This window comes from Scyliorhinus canicula, chromosome 26 (assembly GCF_902713615.1).
Source record: "Scyliorhinus canicula chromosome 26, sScyCan1.1, whole genome shotgun sequence".
NCBI classification, from domain to species: domain Eukaryota; kingdom Metazoa; phylum Chordata; class Chondrichthyes; order Carcharhiniformes; family Scyliorhinidae; genus Scyliorhinus; species Scyliorhinus canicula.
This window is the reverse complement of record NC_052171.1, coordinates 10190602-10216488: the sequence shown is the minus strand read 5'-3', so window position 1 is coordinate 10216488 and position 25887 is coordinate 10190602. Positions and strand designations below refer to the sequence as shown.

The 25887-nt window shown below is 51.8% G+C and overlaps 1 protein-coding gene across 1 annotated transcript in view; it reads right to left on the bottom strand.

Moving 5' to 3' along the window:
• Nucleotides 1-25887, bottom strand: part of LOC119957552 (2-oxoglutarate dehydrogenase, mitochondrial-like) — a 67606-nt gene that overhangs the window by 34707 nt on the left and 7012 nt on the right. Inside the window, exon 2 of the mRNA XM_038785700.1 lies at nt 15265-15516. Coding sequence (XP_038641628.1) covers nt 15265-15486 — 222 coding nt within the window. The 5' untranslated portion in view covers nt 15487-15516. The remainder of the gene's footprint in view (nt 1-15264; nt 15517-25887) is intronic.

Sequence of the window (25887 nt, the reverse complement as noted above, 5' to 3'; positions counted from 1 at the left end):
AGAGCGAGACCAGACAGAGGAGAGCGAGAGACAGAGGGAGAGCGAGAGAGACAGAGGGAGAGCGAGACAGACAGAGGGAGAGCGAGACAGACAGAGGGAGAGCGAGACAGAGGGAGAGCGAGACAGACAGAGGGAGAGCGAGACAGACAGAGAGAGCGAGACAGACCGAGGGAGAGCGAGACAGACAGAGGGAGAGCGAGACAGACAGAGGGAGAGCGAGACAGACAGAGGAGAGCGAGACAGACAGAGGAGAGCGAGACAGACAGAGGGAGAGCGAGACAGACAGAGGGAGAGCGAGACAGAGGGAGAGCGAGACAGAGGGAGAGCGAGAGAGACAGAGGAGAGCGAGAGAGACAGAGGGAGAGCGAGAGAGACAGAGGGAGAGCGAGAGCGACAGAGGGAGAGCGAGACAGACAGAGGGAGCGAGACAGACAGAGGGAGAGCGAGACAGACAGAGGGAGAGCGAGACAGACAGAGGAGAGCGAGACAGACAGAGGGAGAGCGAGACAGACAGAGGGAGAGCGAGACAGACAGAGGGAGAGCGAGACAGACAGAGGGAGAGCGAGACAGACAGAGGGAGAGCGAGACAGACAGAGGGAGAGCGAGACAGACAGAGGGAGAGCGAGACAGACAGAGGGAGAGCGAGACAGACAGAGGGAGAGCGAGACAGACAGAGGGAGAGCGAGACAGACAGAGGGAGAGCGAGACAGACAGAGGGAGAGCGAGACAGACCGAGGGAGAGCGAGACAGACCGAGGGAGAGCGAGACAGACAGAGGGAGAGCGAGACAGACAGAGGGAGAGCGAGACAGACAGAGGGAGAGCGAGACAGACAGAGGGAGAGCGAGACAGACAGAGGGAGAGAGAGACAGACAGAGGGAGAGCGAGAAGACAGAGGGAGAGCGAGACAGACAGAGGGAGAGAGAGGGGCAGACAGAGGGAGAGCGAGACAGACAGAGGGAGAGCGAGACAGACAGAGGGAGAGAGAGAGACAGACAGAGGGAGAGAGAGAGACAGACAGAGGGAGAGAGAGAGACAGACAGAGGGAGAGAGAGACAGACAGAGGGAGAGAGAGACAGACAGAGGGAGAGAGAGACAGACAGAGGGAGAGAGAGACAGACAGAGGGAGAGCGAGACAGACAGAGGGAGAGCGAGACAGACAGAGGGAGAGCGAGACAGACAGAGGGAGAGCGAGACAGACAGAGGGAGAGCGAGAGAGACAGAGGGAGAGCGAGAGAGACAGAGGGAGAGCGAGAGAGACAGAGGGAGAGCGAGAGAGACAGAGGGAGAGCGAGAGAGACAGAGGGAGAGCGAGACAGACAGAGGGAGAGAGAGACAGACAGAGGGAGAGAGAGACAGACAGAGGGAGAGCGAGGCAGACAGAGGGAGAGAGAGACAGACAGAGGGAGAGAGAGACAGACAGAGGCAGAGAGAGAGACAAAGGGTGGTACTGCAGTGATAACCTGATTTGCTGACCTCAGGTACTGTCACCAAGGCGATGAATGCAGAAAGTGAAATAGGAGACGCTGGTAACTACCTGTAGTCAGGGAAAGGCTGAATTGGAAAGTCAGTGAGTGGAGTAAACATTTGGACATGCAGCTACACAGCGTGGAGAGCAGTTAATGACCTTGAAGGAGCATTCCAGAGCAGAAACCTTTCATTGGGTTGAGCGTATTGCCTGCGAACTCTGGCAAATCCCATTCTCCCGTGTGTCGGGCAAAACTCCGAATTCCGGAGCAAAGGATTTTGCCCATTTGCCGGGTGAAAATTCTGCGTGTGCTGGGGAGTGGTGCGAAACATCGTATTCACGGACAGCCCAATGGAGCCACACATCATGTGGCCGGATAGCTGACTGATTGACCCTCTGAAGCAGGCGAGGGACACCGACTGGAAGTTCTGCTGAATGGCTATACGTGGATCTCAGTCACTGGCGGTGTGAGACTTGGCGGGACGCCACGAGACTTGAGTCAAGCTCAAATGCTTCCAATTCTTTTTCACCACGGCAGGCAGGAATTACGCTGATGGAAGAGTTTCACCGCCACTCCCAGCCTTTTCTTTCATCCCGAATTTTGAGATTAGAGTTACTAATTGATAGGCACCAGTCCTATCCAGGAGCTTGATCGGCACCCCATCCACAAACATTCACTCCCTCCACCACCGACGCACAGTGGCAGCCGTGTGTACCATCTACAAGATGCACTGCAGCAACTCACCAAGGCTCCTTAGGCAGCACCTTCCAAACCCACGATCCTCCACCATCTAGAAGGACAAGGGCAGCAGATACCTGGGAACCCCACCACCTGGAGGTTCCCCTCCAAGTCACTCACCACTCCCGACTTATAGAATTTACCGTGCAGGAGGCGGCCATTCGGCCCATCGACTCTGCACCGACCCCTGAAAGAACACGCTACCTCGGCCCAAACCCCCACCCTATCCCCGTAACCCCTTTTCACCCGCACATCTTTGGACACTAAGGGCAATTGATCATGGCCAATCCAGCTAACCTGCACATCTTTGGACTGTGGGAGAAAACGGTGTACCAGGAGGAAATGCACGCAGGCACGGGGAGAAAGTGCAAACTCCACAGAGTCACCCAAAGCTGGAATTGAATCCGAGTCCCTGGAGCTGTGAGGCAGCAGATAGACCGGTCGCTTATCCTGACTTGGAAATATATCGGCCGTTCCTTCACTGTCGCTGGGTCAAAATCCCGGAACTCCCTCCCTAACAGCACTGTGGGTGTACCTACGCCACACGGACTGCAGCGGCTCAAGGCGGCGTGCCCGGTCACGCTGGGCACTGTCTCTTGGGAATCGGAATACCCTTCGTGTCATTAGCAATTCAGAGCCCTCCCTACTCAGGTCGTTTATTCCAAGTTGTCCCTGCAGCATTAGCGTGGGTCAAATACCCTCACACGCTTCACGAGCTCGAGCAACCAACAGTCCCTTTTAGAGCAAGCGAGTGCAGGACTTATCATGAAATTGTTCGTCAGAGACATAACATGCGAGCTGTGAAAACCTCTCCTCAGACACGATAGCGCCAGCAGTCCAGGGCAATGAAGATACAGGCTGGTGTTGATTAATAATAACCTCGAACTTGATCGTCCATACATACATTATGTACTTTTGACTCCAGAATCATTGTGAAGGGGTTACCTCGGCCCTCTCCCCTGTGATACTCTTTCTAAATTGTCCATTGTGTTCTGCTCACACGGCTATCAGGAAGTAGTCACTCTAAAAGCCGCCACACCCTCTCTCTTCAGTTCTTTTTTTTTTTAATTTAGCGTACCCAATTCATTTTTTCCAGTTAAGGGGCAATTTAGCGTGGCCAATCCACCTAACCCTGCACATCTTTGGGTTGAGACCCACGCAGACACGGGGAGAATGTGCAAACTCCACGCGGACAGTGACCCAGGGCTGGGATCGAACCTGGGACCTCGGCGCTGTGAGACTGCAGGGCTAACCCACTGCGCTACCGTGCTGCCCCTCCAGTTCTAAAGTACACACAACGTTCCTCCGCATTCTCATCCTCTCCTGTCCTGCTCCAAAGGAACCACTTGCTGTCCTTTGGTGGATGGACTCTTTCTTTCTCTTTCCCCCCCCCCCCCCCCGACATTCCCGGGACAATCTGAGCAAGCTAGTGCCCTCAGGACGGGCACGAATCCAAGGTAGGTCACGCAGGCAAGCCAACCATTGCAAACACACATGTCAGTGACCTTCAGCTAGGACAGGAATAGTGCACTCAACGAGCCGTGTGACTGGTGATGCAAACGGTGTAGCTGCTGTTATGCCAGAAAAGGGGCGCATGTTTGCTGGAACCTCTACATTGAAGTGGGACACGAGGACGCACAGCGCCGGAACAAGGTTCAGCACGGCCAGCCCATCCATGGTCCTGCCCCACATGAACCACCGCCTGCACTTGAATATCGCCTTCACGTGAACTCTCCAGTCTCCCAGATGGAGGAGATTACTTGGGCCTGGCGGCCGCTATTGAGGCCATTGCGGCCAACGTACACACAGCAATGTCCTAAAACTACCTGCAGGCCAAGAAATCAGTGGCGAGGGCTGCACGGTGGCGCAGTGGGTTAGCACAGCTGCCTCACGGCGCTGAGGTCCCAGGTTCGATCCCGGCTCTGGGTCACTGTCCGTGAGGAGTTTGCACATTCCCCCCGTATCTGCGTAGGTTTCACCCCCACAACCCAAAAATGTGCAGGGTAGGCGGATTGGCCACGCTAGATTGCCCCTTAATTGGAAAAAATAATTGGGTAATCTAAATTTAAAAAATAAATAAATCAGTGAAGGGAGGTGACTAGAAAGCACTCCTGGTGCCGTGGGTGACGCAGTGTTAGCACTGCTGGCTCACGACGTCGAGTTCGATCCCGGGTCACTGTCCGCGTGAGTTTGCACATTCTCCCGGTGTCTGGGTGGGCCTCACCCCCCCCCCCCCCCCACAACCCAAAAAGATGTGCAGGGTAGGTGGATTGGCCAGGCTAAATTGTCCCTTAATTGGGAAAAAAATAATTGGATACTCTAATTTTTTGTTTTAAATCATTAAAAAAAAAATGGGAATCTTTGGATTTTCCTACCCCGTCGGGTTGAAGCTTTGCGCAGGTGAAGGAGACACATCCAGAGTGGGAAGTGGAACTTGGTAATTTGGCGCACTGAGGTAATTCGGTGCAGAGTGAGAGAAGGTGCTTTTTCCCGACCGTTTTGTTCTCTTTCTTCTGGCCTGTAACTGTTAATCTGCAGGGAGAGAACTAGAGAGCATCCTGGGAAGGTAAGTGATCCTTATTTCCTTTTCAAAGTGTGTGTGTGGGGTGGGGGGGGGGGGGAACTAAGTGACATCAAAGTAAAGCTTGACCTGATCGGCTGGTTGGGAATCTGTTACATTTGGAAAAAAAAAATCTAATTGATTAACTAGATCGTGGAGTAACTAAACCTGAGGGCATTTAGGCATTTATTTAGCATTTAATTTTACAGTAAAAATAATCTAGCGTCAGGGCCATATAGTTAATTCTAACTCAATCTAACAATAATTCAAGTGTTTATTTTAAATTAATTAATTAGTGCTTAAATGTCACTTAGCGAGTGCAGTGCTCCAACTGTGAGATGGTGCAGATCTGTGACGCTTCCAGCGTTCTGGCCAACTCCATCTGCAGCAAGTGTAACTAATGGCAGCTCCTCAGCGACCGCGTGGTTCGTTTGGAGCAGCAATTTGATGCACTTAGGAGCACACAGGTGGCGGAAAGCGTCATAGATAGGAGTTATTGAGATGTGGTCACACCCAAGGTGCAGGGAGAGAGATGGATGCCCACCAGAAGGGGCAGGCAGTCAATGCAGGAATCCACTGTGGTTGTCCCCCTCTCAACCAGGTCTACCCCTTTGGATACTGTCAGGGGGAGGAGCCTATCAAGGGAAAACAGCAGCAGCCAGAGCATTGGCACCACAGCTGGCTCTGATGTTCAGCAGGGAGGGTCAAAGCGCAGAAGAGCAATAGTCATAGGGGACTCTATAGTCAGGGGCACAGATAGGTGCTTCTGTAGATGTGAAAGAAACTCCAGGATGGTATGTTGCCTCCCTGGTGCAAGAGTCTAGGATGTCTCAGAATGGGTAGCGGGCATCCTGGAGGGGGAGGGCAAACAGGCCGAGATCGTTGTACATATTGGTACTAATGACATAGGCAGGAAGGGGGACGAGGTCCTGCAGCAGGAGTTCAGGGAGCCAGGCAGAAAGTTAAAAGACAGGACCTCTCGGGTTGTAATCTCGGGATTACTCCCTGTGCCACGTGCCAGTGAGGCTAGAAATAGGAAGATAGAGCAGCTAAACACGTGGCTAAACAGCTGGTGTAGGAGGGAGGGTTTCCGTTATCTGGACCACTGGGAGCTCTTCCGGGGCAGGTGTGACCTGTATAAGAAGGACGGGTTGCATCTAAACTGGAGAGGCATAAATATCCTGGCCACGAGGTTTGCTAGTGTCACACGGGAGGGTTTAAACTAGTATGGCAGGGGAGTGGGTACAGGAGCAATCGGTCACAAGGTGAAAACATTGAGGGATAAATAGGGAATAGGGCCAGTATGGCTCTGAGGAAGAATAGACAGGGAGATGTTGCTGAAAACAGCGGGACAGGTGGCCTGAAGTGCATATGTTTTGATACAAGAAATATAAAGGGTAAGGCAGATGAACTTAGAGCTTGGATTAGAACATGGAACTATGATGTTGTTGCCATTACAGAGACCTGGTTGAGGGAAGGACAGGATTGGCAGCTAAACGTTCCAGGATTTAGATGTTTCAGACGGGATAGAGGGGGATATAAAAGGAGTGGCGGAGATGCGCTACTGGCTAGGCCGAATATCACAGCTGTACTGCGGGAGGACACCTCAGAGGGCAGTGAGGCTATATGGGTACAGATCAGGAATAAGAAGGGTGCAGTCACAATGTTGGGGGTATACTACAGGCCTCCCAACAGGCAGCGGCAGATAGAGGAGCAGATAGGTGGACAGATTTTGGAAAGGAGTAAAAGCAAGTTGTTGTGATGGGAGACTTCAACTTCCCCAATATTGACTGGGACTCACTTAGTGCTAGGGGCTTAGACGGGGCAGAGTTTGTAAGGAGCATCCAGGAGGGCTTCTTCAAACAATATGTAGATAGTCCAACTAGGGAAGGTACCTACCAACTGGACCTGGTATTGGGGAATGAGTCCGGCCAGGTGGTAGAAGTTTCAGTAGGGGAGCATTTCGGGAACAGTGACCACAATTCAGTAAGTTTTAAAGTGCTGGCGGACAAGGATAAGAGTGGTCCGAGAGTGAATGTGCTAAATTGGGGGAAGGCTAATTATAACAATATTAGGCGGGAACTAAAGAACCTAGTTTGGGGGGCGGATGTTTGAGGGTAAATAAACATCTGACATGTGGGAGGTTTTCAAATGTCAGTTGAAAGGAATTCAGGACGGGCATGTTCCTGTGCGGAAGAAGGATAAATACGGCAAATTTTGGGAACGTTGGATAACGAGAGATATTGTAGGCCTCGTCAAAAAGAAAAAGGAGGCATTTGTCAGGACTAGAAGGCTGGGAACAGACGAAGCCTGTGTGGAATATTAGGAAAGTAGGAAGGAACTTAAGCAAGGAGTCAGGAGGGCTAAAGAGGTCACAAAAAGTTATTGGCAAATAGGGTTAAGGAAAATTCCAAGGCTTTTTGCACATACATAAAAAGCAAGAGGGTAGCCGGGAAAGGGTTGGCCCATTGAAGGACAGGCAAGGGAATCTATGTGTGGAGCCAGAGGAAATGGGCGAGGTACTAAATTAATACTTTGCATCAGTATTCACCAAGGAGAAGGAATTGGTGGATGTTGAGTCTGGGGAAGGGTGTGTCGATAGACTGGGTCACATTGAGATCCAAAAAGACAAGGTGGTGTTGGGCATCTCAAAAAATATTAAGGTGGATAAGTCCCCAGGGCCTGATGGGATCTACCCCAGAATACCGAAGGAGGCTAGAGAGGAAATTGCTGAGGCCTTGACAGAAATCGTTGGATCCTCACCGTCTTCAGGTGATGTCCCAGAGGACTGGAGAATAGCCAATGTTGTTCCTTTGTTTAAGAAGGGTAGCAAGGATAATCCAGGGAACTACAGGCCGGTGAGCCTTACGTCAGTGGTAGTGAAATGACTGGAGAGAATTCTTCGAGACAGGATCTACCCCCATTTGGAAGCAAATGGACGTATTAGCGAGAGGCAGCACGGATTTGTGAAGGGGCTGTCGTGTCTCACTAACTTGATAAAGAGTTTTTTGAAGACAGTGGATGTTGTCTAGTGGACAAAATAGGGCAGTGGATGTTGTCTATATGGACTTCAATAAGGCCTTTGACAAGGTCTCTCATGGCAGACTGGTACAAAATGTGAAGTCACACGGGATCAGGGGTAAGTTGACAAGATGGATACAGAACTGGCTAGGTCATAGAAGGCAGAGAGTAGCAATGGAAGGGTGCTTGTCTGATTGGAGGGGTGTGACTAGTGGTGTTCCGAAGGGATCAGTGCTGGGACCTTTGCTGTTCATAGTATATATAAATGATTTGGAGGAAAATGTAACTGGTCTGATTAGTAAGTTTGCAGACGACACAAAGGTTGGTGGAATTGCGGATAGCGATGAGGACTTTCAGGAGGATACAGCAGGATTTAGATTGTTTGGAGACTTGGGCGGAGAGATGGCAGATGGAGTTTAATCCGGACAAATGTGAGGTAATGCATTTTGGAAGGTCTAATGCAGGTAGGGAATATACAGTGAATGGTAGAACCCTCAAGAGTATTGACAGTCAGAGAGATCTAGGTGTACAGGTCCACAGGTCATTGAAACACAGGTGGAGAAGGTAGTCAAGAAGGCATACGGCGCTCCGATGGCGTGCGTGGCCATGAATGGGAGGAGGTCGGAGTACTTCCGGCTTTACCGAGGGACCAGGCAGGGTTGCCCCCTGTCCCCCTTGTTGTTTGCACTAGCAATCGAGCTGCTGGCGATGGCGTTGAGGGATTCAGAGAGGTGGAGAGGCTTGGTGCAAGGTGGAGAGGAACATAGGGTGTCGTTGTATGCCGATGACCTGTTACTGTCTGTGGCGGACCCGGTGGGAGGGATGCCGGGGGTGATGGGAGTTGCTAGCTGAGTTTGGGACATTTTCAGGTTACAAATTAAATTTAGGCAAAAGTGAGGTGTTTGTGGTGCACCCTGGAGACCAGGAGGAAGGAATTGGGAGGCTCCCGCTTAGGCGGGCAGGGGAGAGCTTTAGCTACCTGGGGGTGCAGGTGGCCAGGGACTGGGGGACTCTTCACAAACATAATTTCACCAGACTTGTAGATCAGATGGAGGAGGAGTTCAAGAGGTGGGACATGCTGCCATTATCGTTGGCAGGGAGGTTACAGTCCGTCAAAATTAACGGTGCTTCCAAGGTTCTTGTTCCTCTTTCAGTGCCTGCCCATCTTTATCCCCAGGGCCTTCTTTAGGAGAGTGACTAGCAGTATTTTGAGCTTTGTGTGGGCACATGGGACTCCGAGAGTGAAGAGGGTGTACCTGGAGCGAGGGAGGGATAGAGGCGGGCTGGCGCTGCCCAACCTTCTGGGGTACTATTGGGCGGCCAATGTGTCAATGGTGCGTAAATGGGTGATGGAGGGGGAGGGGCGGCGTGGAAAAGAGTGGAGATGGCGTCATGTAGAGGTACGAGCCTGGGTGCCATGGTAATGGCGCCGTTGCCGCTCTCCCCTAAGAGGTATACCACGAGCCCGGTGATGGCGGCGACCCTAAGAATCTGGGAACAGTGGAGACGGCATAGCGGGAAAACAGGGGGCTCGATGGAGGCTCCACTGTGTGGCAATCATCGGTTCATCCCGGGGAACAAGGATGGGGGATTTAAGGGGTGGCAAAGGGCGGGCATCAGTAAATTGAGGGACCTGTTTATTGGCAGGAGGTTTGCGGGCCTGGGGGAACTGTAAGATAAATTTGGGCTTCCCCAAGGGAACATGTTCAGATACTTGCAGGTAAAGGCGTTTGCTAGGCGACAGGTAGAGGGATTCCCTCTGCTGCCCTCGCGGGTGACAATGGACAGAGTGCTTTCGGGGGTGTGGGTCGGAGAGGGGAAGGTGTCTGACATCTATAAGGTAATGCAGGAGGTGGAGGAGTCGTCAGTGGAGGAGCTGAAGGCTAAATGGGAGGAGGAACTCGGGGAGCAGATAGAGGACGGGACTTGGGCGGATGCCTTGGACAGAGTCAACTCTTCCTCCTCATGTGCGAGGCTTAGTCTCATCCAACTTAAGGTGCTGCACCGGGCCCACATGTCCGGGACTAGGATGAGTAGGTTCTTTGGGGGTGAGGACAGGTGCATCAGATGTTCGGGGAGTCCAGCGAACCACGCCCATATGTTCTGGGCATGCCCAGCACTGGAAGAATTCTGGAAGGGGGTGGCGGGGACGGTGTCGAGGGTGGTTGGATCCAGGGTCAAACCAGGTTGGGGACTCGCGATCTTTGGAGCTGGGATTGCAGGAGGCGAAAGAGGCCGGTGTCCTGGCCTTTGCGTCCCTAGTAGCCCGACAAAGGATTCTGCTACAGTGGAAGGATGCGAGGCCCCCAAGTGTGGAGACCTGGATCAGTGACATGGCGGGATTTATAAAATTGGAAAGGGTCAAATTTGCCCTGAGAGGATCAATACAAGGGTTCTATAAACGATGGCAGCCTTTTCTGGACTTCCTGGCTCAAAGATAGGTATCTTGGTCAATAGCAGCAGCAACCCGGGGGTGGGGGGGGTGTTCCTTATTGCAGTTTCTATTCTGTAACTTTATATTGTGTTAATTTGCGTTGGTGTTAAAATGCTGTGTTGTTCATGGAGGTGGGGCGAAATGTGTATGATTGTTAATATTATTGTTATTTTTGGTATTTTACTATGGTGCGTTATTGTTGTATAAATTCAAAATTTTTCAATAAAAATTATTTAAATAAAAAAAAGGCGGCATACTGCACGGTTGCCTTAATTGGCTGGGGTATTAAGTATAAGAATTGGCAAGTCAGGTTGCAGCTGTATAGAACCTTAGTTAGGCCTCACTTGGAGTATAGTGTTCAATTTGGTCGCCACACTACCAGAAGGATGTGGAGGCTTTAGAGAGGATGCAGAAGAGATTTAACAGGATGTTGCCTGGTATGGTGGGCATTAGCTGTGAAGAGGGGTTGAATAAACTCGGTTTGTTCTCACTGGAGATGTACGAGGCAAGTTTTTTTTACACACAGGGTAATGGGTGCCTGGAACTCGCTGCCGGAGGAGGTGGTGGAAGCAGGGACGATAGTGACGTTTAAGGGGCATCTTGACAAATACATGAATAGGATGGGAATAGAGGGATACGGACCCCGGAAGTGTAGAAGATTTTAGTTTAGACGGGCAGCATGGTCGGCGCAGGCTTGGAGGGCCGAAGGGCCTGTTCCTGTGCTGTACTTTACTTTGTTCTTTGTTGTGGGTGCTCCATCGTCGAGACTGGGACAGACAGATTTTAGTGTCTGCAACAGGGGATTAACCGACATTGGGGATGGGAGGGAAAGGGAAATTGAAGATTAATCACGACCGTATTGAATGGCACAGCAGGCTCGATGGGCTGAATGGTCTACTCCTGTTCAGGACACGGGCAGAACTCCCGGCACCTCATGGCCAACGCTACAACAGCAGCCACACTTGACGGAGCATCCGGACGTTGGGAAAGGTGCGATACAAATGCAAGTCTTTTGTCTTGATTCTTTGAATAATACCATGGGATCATGAAGCTCCCTCAGTCCTTCAGTGTCTCTGCCAGCCATGTCTCAGTTGCGACTCTTTACTCTCCCACGGGGTGTGGGTATCGCTCGTATTTATTGCCCATTCCTATTTGCCCTCAAGACGCTGTTGTCGAGTTTCGAGTGTTGCTGGATTAATAGCCCAGCAATTGAACTGAACACTTGCTTAACACTACCAAACGGTAGTCTCCAATTTCCCACTATTTGGCTCCATTCTGATTGTTAACTCGTGGCTGGGATGTATTTACACGGAAACCTGAGGTTACTATTGACCAGACTCTGAACTGGACCCAGCCATATAAATACTGTGGCTACCAGAGCAGGTCAGAGGCTGGGAATCCTGCGGAGAGTAACTCACCTCCTGACTCCCCCAAAGCCTGTCCACCATCTACAGGGCACAAGTCAGGAGTGTGAGGGAATGCTCTCCACTTGCCTGGATGAGTGCAGCTCCCAACAACACAAGAAGCTCAAAACCATCCAGGACAAAGCAACCCCGCTTGATCGGCACCCTATCCACAAACATTCACTCCCTCCACCACCGACGCACAGTGGCAGCCGTATGTACCATCTACAAGATGCACTGCAGCAACTCACCAAGGCTCCTTAGGCAGCACCTTCCAAACCCACGATCCTCTACCATCTAGAAGGACAAGGGCAGCAGATACCTGGGAACCCCACCACCTGGAGGTTCCCCTCCAAGTCACACCATCCTGACTTGGAAATATATCATAGAACATACAGTGCAGGAGGCCATTCGGCCCATCGTGTCTGCGCCGACCCGCTTAAGCCCTCACTTCCACCCTATCCCCGTAACCCAATAACCCCTCCTAATCTTTTTGGACACTAAGGGAAATTTAACATGATCAATCCACCTAACCCGCACGTCTTTCGGGACTTGTGGGAGGAAACCGGAGCACCTGGAGGAAACCCACGCAGACACGGGGAGAAGGTGCAGACTCCTCACAGACAGTCGCCCAAGCCGGGAATTGAACCTGGGACCCTGGCGCTGTGAAGCCACAGTGCTAACCACTTGTGTCCCCTTCGGCCGTTCCTTCACTGTCGCTGGGTCAAAATCCTGGAGCTCCCTCCCTAACAGCACAGCGGGTGTACCTACACCACACGGACTGCAGCGGCTCAAGGAGGCGGCTCACCCGCCACCTTCTCAAGGGAGCAATTAGGGACAGGCAATAAAATGCAGACCTGGTCATCCCACAAAGGAAGAAAAGGTTGGAACATCCCTTCAAGGGTCGAGGAGGACACACAAATGGGGAATTTCCCAGGAACCCGTAAAATGCAACATATAAAATTGAAGAAGCTGGCATAAAGGATCAAGAGAAAATGTGCCCCACTACATGGTGGTTGTTAACGATTTCAGGCCGACTGAAACTTCTTTCAAGTTTAGAAGAATGAGGGGCGATCTAATTGAGGTGTACAAGATGATAAAAGGTACGGATAAAGTAGACGTGGAGCGGATGCTTCCTCTTGTGAGGCATTCTAAAACGAGACGTCATAATCTTAGGATAAATGGCAGCAAATTTAAAATAGAGTTGAAGAGAAAGTACTTCTCCCAAAGGGTTGTGAATGTGTGGAATTCACTACCCCAGAGTGCGGTGGATGCTGGGAAAATGAGTCAAGTTAAGGAGCAGTTGGACAGATCTATATGTAAATAGGTAAATGATTAGAAGCCATGATTACCTAACTTTTACAACTCCTTAATCACCACTTTAGCAGACATGCTGCCTTTATATATTTGAACTCAGGGTTTTTAATAGTATTACCACAACCAAATATTAAATGGAAGATAAAATATAGGAGCAGAATTAGGCGAATTGGCAGATTTTTACTTGGTAATGGGTTGAAGGGTTATGGAGAAGGGGCAGGCCGGTGGAGTTGATGCCAGGTTGAGATCAGCCATGATCGAATAGAGGAGCAGACTAGATGGGCCAAACGCAGCCCCGGGTCACAGTCTGTGTGGAGTTTGCACATTCTCCCCGTGTCACGGCAGCGGTAAGTTGATGTGTTTAATGGGCAGCACGGTAAGCATAGTGGTTAGCACAATTGCTTCACAGCTCCAGGGTTCCAGGTCACTGTTTGTGCGGCATCTGCACATCCTCCCCGTGTGTGCGTGGGTTTCCTCCGGGTGCTCCGGTTTCCTCCCACAGTCCAAAGATGTGCAGGTTAGGTGGATTGGCCGTGATAAATTGCCCTTGGTGCCCAAAACTGTCCTTAGTGTTGGGTGGGGTTACTGGGTTATGGGGATAGGGTGGGGGTGTGGGCTTGGCTAGGGTGCTCTTTCCAAGAGCCGTTGCAGACTCGATGGGTCGAATGGCCTCCTTCTGCACTGTGAATTCTATGAAATTCTATGTGCCTGCGTGGGTCTCACCCCCAGAACCCAAAGATGTGCAGGTAAGGTGGATTGGCCGTGCTAAATTGCCCCTTAATTGGGGGAAATGAACAGGGTAATGAAGAGGGCAGGGCAGTCACGCGTGGTCGAGGCAGAAACCTTAATTGCGTTTCAGAAATCCTTGGATGCGCACTTGGAAGTGATGTAATCCGCAGGGCGACAGATCTGGGGTGGGAAATAGTTACACAGTTACGATGGGCTGAATGGCTTCCTTCCGCACTGTAAAGTTACCGTTTCTCATTATGTTATACAGTCTAGGGGCAACACGGTGGTGCAGTGGGTTAGCACTGCTGCCTCACGGAGCCGAGGTCCCGGGTTTGATCCTGGCTCCGGGTCACCGTCCGTGTGGAGTTTGCACATTCTCCCCGTGTCTGCGTGGGTTTCGCCCCCACAACCCAAAGATGTGCTGGGTAGGTGGATTGGCCACGCTAAATTGCCCCTTAATTGGGAAAAAATGAATTGGGCACTCTAAATTTATTGTAAAAAGTTACAGTCTAATATTTTACATTCCTCCTCAACTCCAATACCGGCATCCCCCCATCCCACTCCTCTTTGATGAGGATGTAGAGTATTTCTGAAGAACCATGCCCACCTCTTTGGCTTCCGCGCACACAGGTTGCTGTTTCGGTCTCTGACTCTTTCCTTTGTTAACCACTAGCTCAGTGCGCATTTAGAAAAAAAAATCTCTTTGGGTTTTCCTTCGACTTACCAATATTTTACACCTTCTCTTCTCACCCCTGTACTCTATGAAATCTTTAGGGGGGGGGGTCCCTTGGCAGGACAAAACTTGAAAATTGGGCACGTGTCTAGCATCGGCAATGATTTCCCATTTTGCACTCATACGGACAAATACAAGAATGCCAAATTTCAAAGGGCTGACGAATTATTCGACAGGAGAAAAAGGGGGCGGATTGGGTTGGCAAGTTGTCTCTGATTGCAGTGTCTTGTCCCGGTGCCTTTGCCGTGGCGACGTTTTGGCCAATCAGTGTCAAGTTGCCAACCAATCCGCAGTAGACTAAACCGGCGTTTTCTCGGAAATTGGGTATTCTTTGTGTTTGTCCTGATGAGTCCAAGACGAAAAGCTTCGACAACACTCTTGGCGCAAGCTTTTTTTTTTGTCCCCAGAAAAAAAAATAAAGCTGGGTATCGGCACGTGTCAGACAGATCAGCAAGAACTCAAAATACAGGGTGTGAGAATCGGATTCCCGCAGCCATCGTTGGATCGCGAGGTAAGATCTTTCAATCGCCGATACCGGACTTGGCACCGCCCATGATCTCGGTTAAAGTAAGCAGCATCCAGAACAACGGTGACAGATCAACGGCAACTTCGTTGGGACGCCTCTGGGTAAATAATCCACCATTTGGAACGGTCTTGGCCGAGAGTTGGTGTCGGGGTCTCGTCACTCCAAAGCGCTGTGGTGCTTGAACTGATGTTTCGCAAACAAAACCCACGACGTCCTGAGCCTCCTTGGCTGCTCACCTCCCTACACTTACCTGGCTGGGGGTGAGAGCTTTGCTGGCGATAGCCATTGAGCGAGCGTGGCGGAAGCACAAAACTGCTCCACCTGGGCGGGCCTTACCTTATGAACACTCTGTGGGTTTTCAAGCCAAGCAAAGTACATTTCCTCAACATAGTTCGAACTAGTCCCACTCAGAAAGGGCTCAGAGGCCACTGGCGCAGTGTAGAAACGGCTTGGTTGAAACGTCCTAGACACCACTGGCCCATTGTGTGATAGTTTTTTAACAGTCTGCGAGGCAGTCAATGGCCTCAATTTAGCAGCACAAGTCCTTAAACGATGCATCTTTCCCCTCCTGAGCTCACCACAGCGTCGCTGCAAAATCAGAAATAAAACAAGAGGAGAATTAGCCGGGCGGTTACAAACGAGGGGGAACAAAAAGGAGGAGAAGAGCGCTTTTAAAAATCTGGTAAAAGATAAAATGGTAACCTGCAGGCAGCCACGGTCCACCCGATCCTTGCCTGAAACGGTCGGCCCCCTCAAATCGCAAGTGCCGGAGGACAGACAGAGGCACACAGTGGGGGGGCATGTTGGGAAGGAACTGGGGCCTGACGGCTCGGTCAAAGGTTGGGAGCCATGCGAAGGTCAGCGAGCGAGGACAACCCCGTTTGGCGGGGTAGTGAGGGGAGGGGAGAAAGGCAAGGAACAGTCACAGCCGTTCTCCTCATCGCTGCTCGGGGAGCGCCGGAGGACGCAGCGAGTTCAGCTGTGACCCACTCCTTGGCCAGGATCCATGTACTGATCGGTCAGCAAGAACAGGGGCACAGTACAAGCGGGCGGCCGATATGAGTCAGCAGCAGTGGGGAGGGATCATAATACTATGAGCTCTGGTTGTGAAAAGAAAAAGTCAATAACGAAGCCTTCAGAATGTTCCCCAAACTGTTGACACAGATTCGCTCGGTGACAATTATGACACACATTCTACAACAATGAACCGCTGACTGCCCAGGTTGCTGGTCTAATGAGCCGATAGATGCAGTTTCCCCCTCCAGCAGAAGCAGCTCTACTGGACCGTGCGGGTAACCATGATTACCCTCACCTTCAGAAGCGAGTGGGTACTCTGACATCTCTCGGGGGAGTGCAGTCAAGGCTGGAAGAAGCTCTTTATTTATTTAACTTGCTAAAGAATCTGCCACGTGGCTCACAAAGCAACCAATTTGGACAGGGTCCACTGGGGCTTATCTCTAGCGCTGCTGTGCTTGAAGGGAAAACGCGAGCGCACGTGGTGCTTTGACCGCCGCACCGTACAGCGCAGTCAACAGTAAACAAACAAACAAACAAACATCGCAGGCAATCACTGCATTTTCCACGTTTGGGTTTTTGGACCTTGAGCAAGTTTTAAAAGTTGGCCCCGCTCACAGCCAATGAGTGAAACACGGAGCAGTATTTATTCTGGCCTCGAATCAAGCGAGTGGGAACACTACTTACGGTCGCTTGCCGGACCAGGGGCAGCGCATCGGCATGTCTGCAGAGTGGCTTTTAACTCATAGTAAAGGGGCAGGGGTAGGGGCAAAGGCAGGGATCCCCTCCCCCGCTTCCTCACTTCCCCTCCTCTCCTCTTCCCCCATCTCCTTCCCCCTCTCCTCTTCCCCCTCCCCCCATCTCCTTCCCCCTCTCCTCTTCCCCCTCCCCCCCATCCTTCCCCCCTCTCCCCTTCCCCCTCTCCCCTTCCCCCTCCCCCCCATCTCCTTCCCCCCATCTCCTTCCCCCTCTCCTCTTCCCCCTCCCCCCATCCTTCCCCCCTCTCCCCTTCCCCCCTCTCCCCTTCCCCCTCCCCCCCATCTCCTTCCCCCCTCTCCTCTTCCCCCTCTCCTCTTCCCCCTCCCCCCCATCCTTCCCCCTCTCCCCTTCCCCCCTCTCCCCTTCCCCCTCTCCCCTTCCCCCTCCCCCCCATCTCCTTCCCCCCTCTCCTCTTCCCCCTCTCCTCTTCCCCCTCCCCCCATCTCCTTCCCCCCTCTCCCCTTCCCCCCCTCTCCCCTTCCCCCCCTCTCCCCTTCCCCCTCCCCCCCCCATCTCCTTCCCCCCTCTCCTCTTCCCCCTCCCCCCATCTCCTTCCCCCTCTCCCCTCCCCCCCATCTCCTTCCCCCCTCTCCCCTTCCCCCTCCCCCCCATCTCCTTCCCCCCTCTCCCCTTCCTCACTTCCCCTCCTCTCCTTCCCCCTCCCCCCCTCCCCTTCCCCCCCTCTCCTCTTCCCCTCCCCCATCTCCTTCCCCCTCTCCCCTCCATCTCCTTCCCCCCTCTCCCCTTCCCCCTCCACCCCATCTCCTTCCCCCCTCTCCCCTTCCCCCTCCCCCCCATCTCCTTCCCCCCTCTCCCCTTCCTCACTTCCCCTCCTCTCCTTCCCCCTCCCCCCATCTCCTTCCCCCCTCCCCTTCCCCCCTCCCCTTCCCCCCTCCCCCATCTCCCCTTCCCCCTCCCCCCATCTCCTTCCCCCCTCCCCTTCCCCCCTCCCCCATCTCCTTCCCCCCTCCCCCCATCTCCTTCCCCCCTCTCCTCTTCCCCCTCCCCCCATCTCCTTCCCCCCTCTCCTCTTCCCCCTCCCCCCTCTCCCCTTCCCCCTCCCCCCATCTCCTCTTCCCCCTCCCCCATCTCCTCTTCCCCCTCCCCCATCTCCTCATCTCCTTCCCCCCCCTCCCCCCTACCTCCTTCCCCCCTCTCCCCCCATCTCCTTCCCCCCTCTCCCCCCATCTCCTTCCCCCCCCTCTCCTCTTCCCCCTTTAATAAGACAGCAGGGATTATATTCCTGAATCAGATTCACTGCCTGAGATAACAAGGGGAGTTCACAGGAAAGGTGAGCAGAACAAAATCCAGCTTTTAGTTGAGTCAGGAACCGCACCCAGGCAAACTGTCAGAGCAGGAGCAGGCTAAACAAAAAGGTAACTTTTTAAAACAAATTCACAGGATTTGGGTGTCGCTGGGCCCAGTATTTTGGTGGTGGGTGAGCCGCCTTCTTGAGCCGCTGCAGTCCGTGTATTGTAGGTACACCCAATGTGCTGTTAGGGAGGGTGTTCAGGGGTTTTGACCCCAGCGACAGTGAAGGAACGGCTGATATATTTCCAAGTCGGGGCGGTGAGTGACTTGGAGGGGAACCTCCAGGTGGTGGGGTTCCCAGGTATCTGCTGCCCTTGTCCTTCTAGATGGTAGAGGTCGTGGGTTTGGAAGGTGCTGCCTAAGGAGCCTTGGTGAGTTGCTGCAGTGCATCTTGTAGATGGTACATACGGCTGCGACTGTGCGTCGGTGGGGGAGGGAGTGAATGTTTGTGGATGGGGTGCCGATCAAGCGGGGCTGCTTTGTCCCGGATGGTGTGGAGCTTCTAGAGTGTTGTTGGGAGCTGCACTCATCCAGGCAAGTGGAGAGTATTCCCTCACACTCCTGACTTGTGCCTTGTAGATGGTGGACAGGCTTTGGGGGGAGTCAGGAGGTGAGTTACTCTCCGCAGGATTCCCAGCCTCTGACCTGCTCCGGTAGCCACAGTATTTATATGGCTGGGTCCAGTTCAGTATCTGGTCAAGGGTAAACCCCCAGGATTGTTCATTGTGGGGGATTCAGCGATGGTAATGCCATTGAATGTCAAGGATTGACAATTAGATCCCCTCGTGTTGGGAGGCCTGGCACTTGTGTGGCATGAATGTGACACGTGCGTGTCCACATCCCATTGTTCAATGTTAAGGCAGCGTTCCTAAATAATGGGGATAACAGATGAGAAAGGAGGTTCAATCTCTGGATTCAGCGCATTCCCCAGAGGCATTGGATTTTAACCGCAGTTGACTGGAGCTTTTTGCTGTCATTTTATGAAGATACGAGTAATAATAATCTTTATTCGTCTCACAAGTAGGCTTATATTAACACTGCAACAAAGTGAACTACACATGGGAGAAGAGGGCCGAAGCCCTTGCTTTCGCTTCCCGAATCGCACGCCGGAGAATCCTGCTCGGCTGGCGATCGGCAGCACCGCCCAAAGCTGCAGACTGGCTCGCTGACCTCTCGGGATTCCTCCACCTGGAGGAGGTAAAGTACGCCGCCCGGGGGTGGGAGGAAGGCTTTTTAGATACATGGGGGCAGTTTGATGGCCTGCTCCAAAATCAGTTCGAGGCCAGCAGCGAGGCGCAAGATAGGAAAACGGGAGAGAGAGGAAGGGAAAACGGGAAGACAAAGGGGGAAAACAAAGTTGGAGCGGGAACCGAAGGAAGGCGCAACCCGGGGAGGAGGGAGGGAGGAGCAAGAGGAAAGGCTGGAAATAGGGAACGACGTGGGAGGGAAGCAACCCCTGCCCCACCTGATCACAAAGCAAACACAGCCGAAATCGACAGGGGGGCAGAATGGGGGGGGGGGGGGGGGGGGGAAACCAGAGGGCAGCGAAATGGGCGCTAAACGAATCACAGGATAAACCTTTCTGGACAATAAAAACAATTAACGCTGTTAAAAAATGTATATAACTGTTTATAAATGTGGAAAATGCCAATAAAAAGATTTTTTAAAAACACTGCAATGACGTTACTGTGAAAATCGCCTCTTCGCCACACTCCTCAGGTGCACAGAGGGTGGATTCTATTAGAATACTGACACTGTGCCGTACGCTGTATATGTTCCTCACTGCGTCAAAATGCGGGACTTCCTAACAGCACAATGGGTGCCCCTACATCGTAGTGACTGCGGCCATTTGAGAAGGTGACTCACCACCACCTTCTCAAGGGGCAATTCGGATGGACCTAGCCAGCAAAGCCCCCCGTGAAAGAATAATTTTAAAAAGGCGATAACGTCCATGGAGGCGGCAGCCATTTTAGTGCTGAGGTGAAGGTCAGGGTCAATCGAGGCGTTCAAGAGGATGATTATCGGAATAGAGCAGGGGCTCGGGGGAAAAGACATTCAGTCGCGATGCCCGTTTGGAGAGCTGGCACAGACAGGACGGGCCGAATAACCTTCTTCTGTACCAGTTCTGTGAGTCACACCATTCAGATGTCGCAACATCTTCGGAGAATCACAAATCACCGTCCCAGTGTGGCCTCTCTTCACGGGAAGCGCTTAAAATTTTTTTTTATAGATTACCTCATTCTTTTTTTCCCCCAATTTAAGGGACTATTTAGCGTGGCGGGGAGACCCACGCAGACACGGGGGGGAATGGGCAAACTCCACACGGACAGTGACCCAGAGCCGGGATCGAACCCGGGTCCTTGGGGCTGTCAGGCAGCTGTGCTAACCACTGCGCCGCCCATCTCCACAGGAAGCTTGCACGTTGTTAGGCGTGAACATCTTTTGGAAAGCTGCCATCAAACCACATGAGGGAGTCACATCGCTCTCAGCTACTTTAAAAAAAAAACAAACTCGTGAAGCTTTCGGAGGGAGCAAAAATAAAAAAAATATGGGAAGGAGCGAAGCCAGCTTCAACAGTGGAACGTTGGGCGGGGTCGTGATTAAAGAGGCCCATTCCGTTTCGACTATCTCCCCCGAAGCTGCCTCCACCACATTTTTGGGTAATGCATTCCAGATCTCAAGTCAGTCAGTGTGTGGATAAAAGCTTCCCTCACGTTGCTTTTGTTTTTTTGGGAAGCTACACGATGATTTCATTTTCAGAGCGGCAGATGAACAGACTTGATTTGCACGTACTTTACGGATTGTTGGCTGGTTACAGATAAAGGCGAGGCGACACGCTCGGCAGTCACTGACGAGTCTGAAGGTGGCCTTGTCGATGGCAGTTCTCTCAAACCCACAGCCGTGGGGCTGGTTTAGCTCAGTGGGCTAAACAGCTGGTTTGCAAAGCAGAACAAGGCCAGCAGCGTGGGTTCAATTCCCGTACCGGCCTCCCCGAACAGGCGCCAGAATGTGGCGACTAGGGGCTTTTCACAATAACTTAATTGAAGCCGACTTGTGACCATAAGCGATTATTATTACTTGGGCGCATCTGTAACCACGAGTGCAGTGTCCTTTCTAGAGCGTTTTAACTCCTTAAACCACTCACACAGGTCACCGAACAATCCGATAGCGAAATCCGGGTCAAAGTTCTATTGCCATTAACTAGCTGCTGACTCTCTGATCCAGACTGCTTCCCTACCCCCCCATGGGCAACAGCTCTACAGTGTTGACACCAGAAGGAATCAATCTGTCTCGATATACAACTCACTCCTCAATGTGATAAAAATAGCCACGCTAGAAGAGGCGGTGATTAAATAAAAATCTGTTGTTCATAAATGTTTGCTTTGCGAGCTGCCAGACTGTTCCGTTGTGTAAGGCAGATAGCTCATCGTTGTTCCTGGAAAGGGTCATTTACAGGTTGTGGGTTTCGCTGGCTAGTCCAGCGTTTATTCCCCATCCCTAATTGCCCCTTGAGAAGGTGGTGGGTGAGCCGCCTTCTTTAGCCGCTGCAGTCCGTGTGGTGTAGGTACACCCACCGTGCTGTTAGGGAGGGAGTTCCAGGATTTTGACCCCAGCGACAGTGAAGGAACGGCCGATATATTTCCAAGTCGGGGCGGTGAGTGACTTGGAGGGGAACCTCCAGGTGGTGGGGTTCCCAGGTATCTGCTGCCCTTGTCCTTCTAGATGGTAGAGGTAGTGGGTTTGGAAGGAGCCTTGGTGAGTTGCTGCAGTGCAGATGGTACACACGGCTGCCACTGGGCGTCGGTGGGGGAGGGAGTGAATGTTTGTGGATGGGGTGCCGATCAAGCGGGGCTGCTTTGTCCTGGATGGTGTCGAGCTTCTTGAGGGTTGTTGGGAGCCGCACTCATCCAGGCAAGTGGAGAGTATTCCCTCATATTCCTGACTTGTGCCTTGTAGATGGTGGACAGGCTCTGGGGGGGGGTCAGGAGGCGAGTTATTCTCTGCAGGATTCCCAGCCTCTGACCTGCTCTGGTAGCCACAGTATTTATATGGCTAGTTTTTTCACTTGTTCACGGGTTAGGACTGTCGCTGGCTGGCCCAGCGTTTACTGCCCGTCCCTAATTGCCCTTAGGAAGGTGATAGACAGTCATCTTCTTGAAGGGAGGGGAAAGAAAGAGAGAAGGGTTGCCACTGACCAGAAACTGAATGGGACCCAGCTATTCCCAGAGGCTGGGAATCCTATACGATTGGAGTTTAGAAGCATGGGAGGTGGTCTTATTGAAGAAAGAATGTTGTCCCTTGTGGAAGAGACAAGGACCAGGGGGTCACAATTTAAAAATATAGCGTCTCTTGCAAGACGGAGAGGAGGAGTGATAAGAATTGGGGAAAGTTAAGATTTTAAAATGAATAGGGTCATAATAAAATGGGGAATTGATAAGGGGGTGATACGTAAATTAGCGTACCAATAAGAAAAGCAAGTGTTTACCCTCTGTTGACTCAGGGAGAACAATGGGGTGTAGAAGAAGTAACTTTGGTGTGGACAGATAAGGAAATTGGCACTTATACGGATCCACAGGGTGGGTAACATCAAAGGGAAAGAATGATATATCCTTAGCAGAATAACTGGAGAACTGATCCACAGGGTGGGTAACATCAAAGGGAAAGAATGATATATCCTTAGCAGAATAACTGGAGAACTGATCCACAGGGTGGGTAACATCAAAGGGAAAGAATGATATATCCTTAGCAGAATAACTGGAGAACTGATCCACAGGGTGGGTAACATCAAAGGGAAAGAATGATATATCCTTAGCAGAATAACTGGAGAAAGTATCAGTAGCAGCAACTACCATCATGGACACGCCCAGTTGCTAAAAACAGTCTACCCTGAAAACAAGTTACTACAAACCAAAACTCAAACCAAGAGGATTACGCCTTTCCTGAAGCCAGTTTCCCCAAATGTGGGCGGATAACCCGAGGATGGTAATTATCCGTTGCATACCAAATTGAAAATACACACCCCTAAGAACCAGTGTTCCAAGTTATCCTTCTGGGTCTGAGATACTCTGGCATTTAACATCCCGGGGGGGGGGGGGGGGGGGGGGGGGGGGGGGGGGGGGGGGGGGGGGGGGGGGGGGGTCGTAACAAGGAGGAACTCTCTCTATAGAGAATCGTGAATCTTTGGAATTCACTTTCCCGGAGTTGGTGGAGGCAGAGTTAATGATTTTTTTTTTTTAAAGGCAGAGGTGGACAAATTCTCAACGAACAAGGGAGACACGTTTTTCGGGGGTAGGGAGAAAGGGGAATGAGGCCACGATCTTATTGGATAGCAGAGCAGACTCGAAGGGCTGCGTCGCCCACGCCTCACGTGGGACAGGAGCAACACATCAAAAGCAGTGAAGTGTCCTAGTCGCAGGACAGGGCCATCTCCGACATAAAAGTCACAAAACAATCGGCACTCTGTCGGGGGAAAACAAAAACACATTTAAACGCAGTAGCTAAATACCAAAAGTCCCACAGGAAAACGGGACAAATATTCAGCAGGTCCGCAAAGAGGGAGAAACAGAGCTCGCACTGGAGTTCGGTAAAACCGAGCAACATAGATGCTGCCCGGCACTCACGCGGGTAGCATTTTCTATTTCGGTCCCAAATTTAATCCATCACTGTATCTTTATAATTCAGTCAGGGTTAGCAGGGGGTGACGGCGAGCAGTAACCTAACAAAAGGCAGATCACTGGAACACTTGTCAAACATCTGCTTCCTCTCAGCTGCACCCCCTTGTCGGATCTACAGATACAAGGCCTAGCTCATTCCAGTATCCACTGCAGCCTCCGGATTAAACAGCGCTACAGGAGGCAGGCTATGCACGCAAAAGATTGCAACGCTCCGGGTCAACTTTCAAAACAGCACACGATCCGCGGATAAAAAGTCTGGAACTGTCTCCAGCTCAAGGCTTTTAAAGCTGGAGCTCGGAGCAATCAGGGCAGACTGTGAGGAGATCGGATTGTTTGACACACAATACTGATTTTATGGCACGGGTGACTGTTACCAGTTATCAGGTTACCCTCAAATCGAAGCAGCATTCTGCGGCAACAATCCAAAATGAGGTCAAGATATGACCAAGGGCACGGCGACGATGTGCAACGAGTGTAATACCTCCCCAGCCTCACGTTATCAGATTCCAAAAGATCTGCATTGCCCTGTCTCAGCCGAGTTAGGAGAGTACTTCATGTCCCCTGCCGGTTCATACTCCACCTCTCCAGTGGCTCACTGTGAAAGGGATCGCTACTTCAGTGCTGGAATGCCAGGAAACAGGATACCCTATTGTTTTAGCCAGGGTAGAACGGAGAGAAACTGCTTCTTCTGTGTGAACCCGGAAGTCAGGGGATACCTACTCAGCAGTTTAGAACAGACTGCTTACTTGCGGAAGAACAGGACAAACATGTCAAGGGATTAGGAGATGTCTCTGTGATATTGGCTGATTTTGTTTAGGATTACAAGATGTGGGTATCGCTGGCTAGGCCCCAGCATTTGTTGCCCATCCCCAATTGCCCCTTGGTGGTGTTGAGCCGCCTTCTTGAGCCGCTGCAGTCCGTGTGGCGTAGGTGCACCCACAGTGCTGTTAAGGAGGGAGTGCCAGGATTTTGCCCCAGCGACAGTGAAGGAACGGCCGATATATTTCCAAGTCGGGATGGTGAGTGACTTGGAGGGGAACCTCCAGGTGGTGGGGTTTCCAGGTATCTGCTGCCCTTGTCCTTCTAGATGGTAGAGGTCATGGGTTTGGAAGGTGCTGCCTAAGGAGCCTTGGTGAGTTGCTGCGGTGCACCGTGTAGATGGTACACACGGCTGCCACTGTGCGTCGGTGGGGGAGGGAGTGAATGTTTGTGGGTGGGGTGCCGATCAAGCGAGGCTGCTTTGTCCTGGATGGTGTGGAGCTGCTTGAGTGTTGTTGAGAGCCGCACTCATCCAGGCAAGTGGACAGTATTCCCTCACACTCCTGACTTGTGCCTTGTAGATGGTGGACAGGCTTTGGGGGGAGTCAGGAGGTGAGTTACTCTCCGCAGGATTCCCAGCCTCTGACCTGCTCTGGTAGCCACAGTATTTATATGGCTGGGTCCAATTCAGTATCTGATCAATGGTAACTCCCAGAATGTTGATTGTGGGGGATTCTGGGATGGTAATGTCAAGGGGAGACTGTTAGATTCAATGTCCCAAGTTTACTTCATAACCCTGGTTTCAGTCTACCAGAGGTCCAATCAAATTAACACTTTGAACTGCTAAACAGCGTGTTTACTTTACCAACAAGTGCAAAAGTCAAGTGTTGAATAATAAGTTCAATGTCTAGAACAATCGGTTCGCAATTTTTTCATTGATGCGAACCACAAAGTACGCAAACCTTTTGAACCATTTTATTACATCGCCTTAGGCAGGTGTCAAACTTGATATGAAATGAAAAAATGAAAATGGCTTATTGTCACGAGTAGGCTTCAATGAAGTTACTGTGAAAAGCCCCTAGTCGCCACATTCCGGCACCTGTCCGGGGAGGCTAGTACGGGAATCGAACCGTGCTGCTGGCCTGCTTGGTCTGCTTTATAAGCCAGCGATTTAGCTGAGAGAGCTAAACCAGCCCCTTTTGTCAACGATATGTCAACGGGTATTAAACGCAGCTGTTTGGACGGCAGGGTGGCGCAGTGGTTAGCACTGCTGCCTCACGGCGCCGAGGACTCGGGTTCGATCCCGGCCCCGGGTCGCTGTCCGTGTGGAGTTTGCACATTCTCCCCGTGTCTGCGTGGGTCTCACCCCCACAACCCAAAGAAGTGCAGGGTAGGTGGATTGGCCACGCTAATTTGGAAAAAAAAAGAATTGGGGAGTATA